At 40.9% G+C, this 9,003-nt stretch overlaps 1 protein-coding gene across 1 annotated transcript; it reads left to right on the top strand.

The window, feature by feature from the left end:
• The first annotated feature begins 587 nt into the window (after positions 1 to 587).
• Positions 588 to 2,556, top strand: LOC134032805 (C-X-C chemokine receptor type 4-like). Its single transcript, XM_062476871.1, is given in 5 exon segments — positions 588 to 602; positions 1,048 to 1,244; positions 1,498 to 1,781; positions 1,948 to 2,183; positions 2,185 to 2,556. Coding segments are annotated over 5 exon segments (1,092 nt in total). The 3' UTR covers positions 2,545 to 2,556.
• Positions 2,557 to 9,003: the final 6,447 nt, after the last annotated feature.

The raw sequence follows: 9,003 nt of genomic DNA, 5'->3' as shown, positions 1-9,003 counted from the left end.
ATTCGCTCATTTAGTTGCAGGGGTGGGTGATGGGCGCTCATTTCCTCCGACAGAGACGGTGTGGGGGGGGGGGGGGGGACGACGACTCATTTGTCCGACTGAGATGAGGAAGTGTATTCTTCCAACCGGGATGAGGAAGTGAACTCATTTATCCGACCGAGATGAGGAACTGTATTCTTCCAACCGGGATGAGGAAGTGCATTTCTACCACAGAGACGAGGGGGGAAGGGAACTCATTTGTCTGACCGAGATGAGGAAGTGTATTCTTCCAACCGGGATGAGGAAGTGCATTTCTACCACAGAGACGAGGGGGGGAGGGAACTCATTTGTCCGACCGAGATGAGGAAGTGTATTCTTCCAACCGGGATGAGGAAGTGCATTTCTACCACAGAGACGAGGGGGGAAGGGAACTCATTTATCCGACCGAGATGAGGAAGTGTATTCTTCCAACCGGGATGAGGAAGTGTAGTCCTCCTACCAAGACTTGTATGGGCTCTGGGGGTGAATGTGAGAGATATTAAACTGAAGGGAGAAGTGTACTCAGCTCCGCTCAGCAGAGGAGACAGAGACCCAGGCTCCTCTCAATCATGTCCTACTATGAGGTATGCGGCAAGGTCTTATTCAGCTTTGTTGTTGTATTTACGTATCTATGATTTGTAGGTGTACATTGAAGGTCATTTCACAACTGCTCCCCAATGGAAGGTCCCACAGTCACAAAGTGGCAGGTCTGTCTGGTTATTTGGGCTTTATCTTTAGATAAAGGATATTTATAAAAAGGATAAAGGATCATTATAGTCTGGAAAGTTGGTCTCAGCAAATAGAAAGATGATTGTACAACTTAAAAAATATATGTTTGGTCAAGAATCTTTTCAGTTCAATTCAGAACAGTCATCATGTCATCCTTTTTTATCAAGGCAAGTTATGGTGGCTTATGGTGAAACTGCTTATTCTATCTCACTTCATCTACCAGTGTCTTTCTATGTATCTCATGACTGTTGCCATCTCTCCCCCCATCCTATCCGTCTCTCTGTCTCTCCCTCCCTACAGCATATTGTGTTTGACTATGACATAAACAACAGTGGTTCTGGCGACTTGGGGCTGGCTCTGGAGGATCCGTGTGACCTGGATCAAGTTATAACCCCAGACCTCCAGAGAGTGTTCCTTCCTGTGGTCTACGGCTTCATCTTTATCCTGGGCATCACTGGGAACGGCCTGGTGTGGATGGTGCTTGGCTGCCAGCGCAGGTGAGAATAAAGAAGACGATGACAAAGATGTTATATTAGTTTAGTCCTTTAGTAAGTTTAGTTAGTTACTTTGTACATTTTAATCTTTTGAAAAAGAAAGAACGAAAGATCCGTACATTCGTTTATTATATGCACCTTCCTGTCACAGTAAATTCCTTGTTTGTGTTACAACACATTACATGGCGGATAAACACACATTCTGATTCTGATGTAGAAGATGACACACAGAATGGTTTTATCTAATTGTCCCCAGGTCAAAATTGAGTCTGACAGACCGCTACCGACTGCACCTCTCTGCTGCCGATCTTCTCTTTGTGCTGACGCTCCCGTTCTGGGCAGCGGATGCCGCCCTGACGGACTGGCGTTTCGGATTAGGCACCTGTGTGGCCGTGCACGTCATCTACACGGTGAACCTGTATGGGAGTGTGCTCATCCTGGCCTTCTTCAGTCTGGACCGCTACCTAGCTGTGGTCAAAGCAACAGACGCGCACACCTCACGCACGAGACAGCTACTGGCACGGAGACTGGTGTTTGTAGGTGAGCTACATCTCTAGCTTCATCCCTCTCTCTATCTATATCTCCCTCTCACGACGTGCCCATGCTTCAGATGTATGCACAGGGGTACATCTTCACTTGTATTCTCCATCTCCTGATCTAACCACCGAATCTCCTCTTTGTCTCCCCTCACCCCTCTCCTTTCCAGGAGCCTGGTCGCCTGCGGCTCTCTTGGCCGTGTCAGACATAGTGTTTGCCAGGACTTGGGAAGCAGGAGATGGGACGATTGTGTGCCAGCGCTTATACCCAGCTGACAACGCTCCTCTCTGGGAGTCAGTTTTCCACCTGCAGCTGGTGTTGGTGGGCTTGCTGGTACCGGGCCTAGTTTTGCTGGCGTGTTACTGTGTCCAGGCTGACACGCATCGGGCCTCTGCAGGGGCAGAGACAGAAGCGCAGAGCTGTCAGGACCACTGTGGCGTTGATCGTCTGCTTCTTCCTGTGTTGGCTCCCGTATGGTGCTGGCATCACTGTGGATGCCCTCATGCGCCTACAGGTCCTTCCCAGGGGCTGCAGTCTGGAGGTGGTGCTGAGTGTGTGGCTGGCGGTGGCTGAACCCATGGCATTTGCCCACTGCTGTCTAAACCCGCTGCTGTACGCCTTCCTGGGGGCGGACTTCAAGAGGTCCGCCAGACAGGAGGACTCAACACTCGGTCGCCTCATCTCCAGTATGAGGAGCCCGCCTCCTAGACGCCCAGGAACCTCTACTACCACAGAGTCTGAGTCATTTAGTCTACACTCCAGCTAACAGAATATGGGTGTGGATGTAGGTGTGGGTTGGATGAGAGTGTAAATGCTTTGTCCTATATATGGGAAGAGGGTAGTCTGCTGATCCATGACTTTGTCCCTTGTCTGAAAGATAAACTTTCTGTAAATAGGGTTTGTGGGTCACTGATGTTGTTGTTTTTAAGTTTGTTTATATACAATAAAATTTTGAAATGAAACGTTCTCACTTTTTGTCTTACTCTTCCTGTCTCTCAGAGTTGTCAGTATGTATGTGTGTGTGTGTGTGTTAGTTTCAATTATTTTGGAGGTGTTCACCCTCCCTCCATCCCAGTTAATGCTGGTAGTCTTGGATGTGTCTATATCACTGTCATCATCATCACACACACCAACTATGACTCAACTTTGACTCATGATGGTTCTAAACAAATGCATGTCAAAAGCATTGAAACATTATATTGAGAATGAAACTAGATTTCAGACTAGTGGCTTGGACCAGGTGTATGCTTCCTCCTCCTTATTTTAGAATATACAAGGAGCAAAACACATTATTACAATGCCACATTAGTGCAGGGGGCTCACAAGGACCCGGAGACGGCACAAGGGTGATGTAATAGACAACGCAGACAACATAGCTGTGGTCAAAACGAATCAGAATTGATGTTTATTCGCCATGAAAGTTTGCACAGACAAGGAATTTACTTTGGCAGGAGAGCCTACCTAGGCAGCCATTTTCGGCGCCAACTAGAAATTTACAGCATAACATGAGGAGAGAGGATGAGAGAAAAAGGCAACCCCAGACAATGCTCCTAGAGGAGTACAGTGTGGGAACAGACAAAAACCTCAGCACATAAGCACAACAACATTTACAAAAACATGTGACTTGCAACGGGAATTGGGGGGTAGACAAGCAGCATCTGGACCTGCAGCCATGGTAGGCGCTGGACACAGACCCGCCAGCCACCCTGGGAAACAAGCAGGCGAAGGCGTTGGATGGGGTGGGGGAGTGGTGATATCTGTAGTAGGTGAAAGTTAATGTGTGAGCAGGTCTGGGTTGGCGCCCTCGACCTAGGCCACAATCAGTCCGATTCTCCCTATGCAGATTGTGTCTTCATGTCCTCCATCTTCCTTTGCAGAGCCGCAAACTTATCCCTGTTGTAATCAATGCTGCGTTGTAAGTTCACAGTCTGAGCTCCAACAACTCTGCCCACCGCATCAATCATGTCGGGCAGCCTAACGGGGCTTTTGATGGCTGCAGCCGTTTCCTTGATTTTCCGATATACAAAGCCAGCGCTTATTCCAAACAGCAGAAAGCCTGTAATCATGGTTCCGAATATGAAGATGTCTTCAACGTCCTCCATGGAAAGCGCCGCTGGACACAGCACATGCCAATTCTCGCACGCGTCCATCGTGTAGCCAGCTACGAACGTCCCGTCCGGACAGTTAAGTTCACCCGAACCCGAGCTTCTCTTCGAGAAGATGGTGTCAATTGCATTGAGAGACCAGCTAATTAATTCCATGCTTCTAGTTTCGGAGAGTGATGATGAGAGAGTATCTTGAGACAAGACAAGACACAGCCAAGCAGGGAAGATCAGGGAGGGGACGATAGAAAAATGCCACCGCCTTCGTCGAGAGCCAAAGAAGCAACCGCGCGAAGGATAGAGAAAATGTTTCACTTTGTTTTTTAGCCTGAAAAGTTAGCACAACATAGCTGTGGTCAAAACGACGTCGATACCACGCAAAGGATAGAGAAAATGTTTCACTTTGGTTTTTTAGCATGAAAAGTTAGCAAAACATACCTATGGGTCAAAACGACCCTAAGGTAGCACATGGGTTAAAACAGGACACACTGACTCAAATCAACTGGAAGTCACCGAATCCATGCTACTTGACAAGATTAAGCCATTAGATTCCGAGTTTTCAGACTTTCATTCTTTTATTGCTTTAAAGGGCTTTTCAGCTCCTGAATAGCCGTTCTCGATGCATTTACAATGTTTGGCATTGTACTAGTTCACATTACATGACTTTGACTTAGATTTCAGCTTGAAAACAGGACACACTGACTCAAATCAACTGGAAATCACCGAATCCATGCTACTTGACAAGATTTAGCCATTAGATTACGGGTTTTGAGACTTTCATTCTTTTATTGCTTTAAAGTGCTTTTCAGCTCCTGAATCGCCGTTTTCAATGCATTTACAATGTTTGGCATTGTACTAGTTCACATGACTTTACTTTGACTTAGATTTCAGCCTAAAACAGGTCACACTGACTCAAATCAACTGCAAATCATCTAATCCATACTCTAGTGACAAGATGTAGACATTAGATTCAGAGTTTTGAGACTTTCATTCTCTTATTGCTTTGAAATGCTTTTCAGCTCAGGAATAGCATTTACAATGTTTGGCATTGTACTAGTTCACATGACTTTACTTTAACTTAGATTTCAGCCTAAAACAGGTCACACTGACTCAAATCAAGTGTAAATAATCTAATCCATACTCGACTGACAATATTTAGCCATTAGATTCCGAGTTTTGAGACTTTCATTCTTTATTGCTTGAAGTGCATTTCAGCTCCTGAATAGCGTTTTCAATGCATTTACAATGATTGGCATTGTACTAGTTCACATGACATGACTTTGACTTAGATTTCAGCCTAAAACAGGTAACACCGACTCAAATAAACTGTAAATCATCTAATCCATACTCAACTGACCAGATTTAGTCATTAGATTCCGAGTTTTGAGACTTTCATTCTTTTATTGCATTAAAGTGCTTTTCAGCTCCTGAATAGCGTTTACAATATTTGGCATTGTACTAGTTCACATGACTTTACTTTGACTTAGATTTCAGCCTAAAACAGGTAACACCGACTCAAATTAACTGTAAATCATCTAATCCATACTCTACTGACAAGATTTAGCCATTAGATTCCGAGTTTTGAGACTTTCATTCTTTTATTGCTTTAAAGTGCTTTTCAGCTCCTGAATAGCGTTTTCAATGCATTTACAATGATTTGAATTGTACTAGTTACATTACATGACTTTGACTTAGATTTCAGCCTAAAACAGGTAACACCGACTCAAATTAACTGTAAATCATCTAATGCATACTCTACTGACCAGATTTAGCCATTAGATTCAGAGTTTTGAGACTTTCATTCTTTTATTGCTTTGAAGTGCTTTTCAGCTCCTGAATAGCGTTTTCAATGCATTTACAATATTTGGCATTGTACTAGTTCACGTGACTTTAGTTTGACTTACATTTCAACCTAAAACAGGTAACACCGACTCAAATAAACTGTAAATCATCTAAACAGGTCACACGGACTCAAATCAAGTGTAAATCATCTAATCCATACTCTACTGACAAGATTTAACCATTAGATTCCGAGTTTTGAGACTTTCATTCTTTTATTGCTTTAAAGTGCTTTTCAGCTCCTGAATAGCGTTTTCAATGCATTTACAATGATTTGAATTGTACTAGTTACATTACATGACTTTGACTTAGATTTCAGCCTAAAACAGGTAACACCGACTCAAATTAACTGTAAATCATCTAATGCATACTCTACTGACCAGATTTAGCCATTAGATTCAGAGTTTTGAGACTTTCATTCTTTTATTGCTTTGAAGTGCTTTTCAGCTCCTGAATAGCGTTTTCAATGCATTTACAATATTTGGCATTGTACTAGTTCACGTGACTTTAGTTTGACTTACATTTCAACCTAAAACAGGTAACACCGACTCAAATAAACTGTAAATCATTTAAACAGGTCACACGGACTCAAATCAAGTGTAAATCATCTAATCCATACTCTACTGACAAGATTTAACCATTAGATTCCGAGTTTTGAGACTTTCATTCTTTATTGCTTTAAAGTGCATTTCAGCTCCTGAATAGCGTTTTCAATGCATTTACAATGATTTGCGTTGTACTAGTTACATTACATGACTTTGACTTAGATTTCAGCCTAAAACAGGTAACACTGACCCAAATCAACTGGAAATCACCGAATCCATGCTACTTGACAAGATTTAGCCATTACATTCCGAGTTTTGAGACTTTCATTCTTTTATTGCTTTAAAGGGCTTTTCAGCTCCTGAATAGCCGTTTTCAGTGCATTTACAATGTTTTGCATTGTACCAAGTGCTCACATTACATGAATTTGATTTAGATTTCAGCCTAAAACAGGTAACACCGACTCAAATAAACTGTAAATCATCTAATCCATACTGTATTGACAAGATTTAGCCATTAGATTTCGAGTTTTGAGACTTTCATTCTTTATTGCTTTAAAGTGCTTTTCAGCCCCTGAATAGCGTTTTCAATGCATTTACAATATTTGGCATTGTACTAGTTCACATGACTTTACTTTGACTTAGATTTCAGCCTAAAACAGGTCACACTGACTCAAATCAACTGTAAATCATCTAATCCATACTCTACTGACAAGATTTAGCCATTAGATTCCGAGTTTTGAGACTTTCATTCTTTATTGCTTTAAAGTGCATTTCAGCTCCTGAATAGCGTTTTCAATGCATTTACTATGATTTGCATTGTACTAGTTACATTACATGACTTTGACTTAGATTTCAGCCTAAAACAGGTAACACCGACTCAAATTAACTGTAAATCATCTAATGCATACTCTACTGACCAGATTTAGCCATTAGATTCAGAGTTTTGAGACTTTCATTCTTTTATTGCTTTGAAGTGCTTTACAGCTCCTGAATAGCGTTTTCAATGCATTTACAATATTTGGGATTGTACTAGTTCACGTGACTTTAGTTTGACTTACATTTCAGCCTAAAACAGGTAACACCGACTCAAATAAACTGTAAATCATCTAATCCATACTCTACTGACCAGATTTAGCCATTAGATTCCGAGTTTTGAGACTTTCATTCTTTTATTGCTTTAAAGTGCATTTCAGCTCCTGAATAGCGTTTTCAATGCATTTACAATATTTGGCATTGTACTAGTTACATTACATGACTTTGACTTAGATTTCAGCCTAAAACAGGTAACACTTACTAAAATCAACTGTAAATCATCTAATGCATACTCTACTGACCAGATTTAGCCATTAGATTCAGAGTTTTGAGACTTTCATTCTTTTATTGCTTTGAAGTGCTTTTCAGCTCCTGAATAGCGTTTTCAATGCATTTACAATGTTTGGCATTGTACTAGTTACATTACATGACTTTGACTTAGATTTCAGCCTAAAACAGGTCACACTGACTCAAATCAAGTGTAAATCATCTAATCCATACTCTACTGACAAGATTTAACCATTAGATTCCGAGTTTTGAGACTTTCATTCTTTATTGCTTTAAAGTGCTTTTCAGCTCAGGAATAGCATTTACAATGTTTGGCATTGTACTAGTTCACATGACTTTACTTTGACTTAGATTTCAGCCTAAAACAGGTAACACCGACTCAAATCAACTGTAAATCATCTAATCCATACTCTACTGACAAGATTTAACCATTAGATTCAGAGTTTTGAGACTTTCTTTCTTTTATTGCTTTGAAGTGCTTTTCAGCTCAGGAATAGCATTTACAATATTTGGCATTGTACTAGTTCACATGACTTTACTTTGACTTAGATTTCAGCCTAAAACAGGTCACACTGACTCAAATCAACTGTAAATCATCTAATCCATACTCTACTGACAAGATCTAGCCATTAGATTCCGAGTTTTGAGACTTTCATTCTTTATTGCTTTAAAGTGCATTTCAGCTCCTGAATAGCGTTTTCAATGCATTTACTATGATTTGCATTGTACTAGTTACATTACATGACTTTGACTTAGATTTCAGCCAAAAACAGGTAACACCGACTCAAATAAACTGTAAATCATCTAATCCATACTCAACTGACCAGATTTAGCCATTAGATTCCGAGTTTTGAGACTTTCATTCTTTTATTGCTTTAAAGTGCTTTTCAGCTCCTGAATAGCGTTTTCAATGCATTTACAATATTTGGCATTGTACTAGTTCACATGACTTTACTTTGACTTAGATTTCAGCCTAAAACAGGTCACACTGACTCAAATCAACTGTAAATCATCTAATCCATACTCTACTGACCAGATTTAGCCATTAGATTCAGAGTTTTGAGACTTTCATTCTTTTATTGCTTTAAAGTGCTTTTCAGCTCCTGAATAACGTTTTCAATGCATTTACAATATTTGGCATTGTACTAGTTCACATGACTTTACTTTGACTTAGATTTCAGCCTAAAACAGGTAACACCGACTCAAATAAACTGTAAATCATCTAATCCATACTGTATTGACAATATTTAGCCATTAGATTTCGAGTTTTGAGACTTTCATTCTTTATTGCTTTAAAGTGCTTTTCAGCTCCTGAATAGCGTTTTCAATGCATTTACAATATTTGGCATTGTACTAGTTCACATGACTTTACTTTGACTTAGATTTCAGCCTAAAACAGGTCACACTGACTCAAATCAA

Source organism: Osmerus eperlanus, chromosome 13 (assembly GCF_963692335.1).
Source record: "Osmerus eperlanus chromosome 13, fOsmEpe2.1, whole genome shotgun sequence".
Classification (NCBI taxonomy): Eukaryota; Metazoa; Chordata; class Actinopteri; order Osmeriformes; family Osmeridae; genus Osmerus; species Osmerus eperlanus.
Note: the sequence above shows the minus strand (reverse complement) of the source record. Positions and strands in the feature narration are given on the sequence as shown.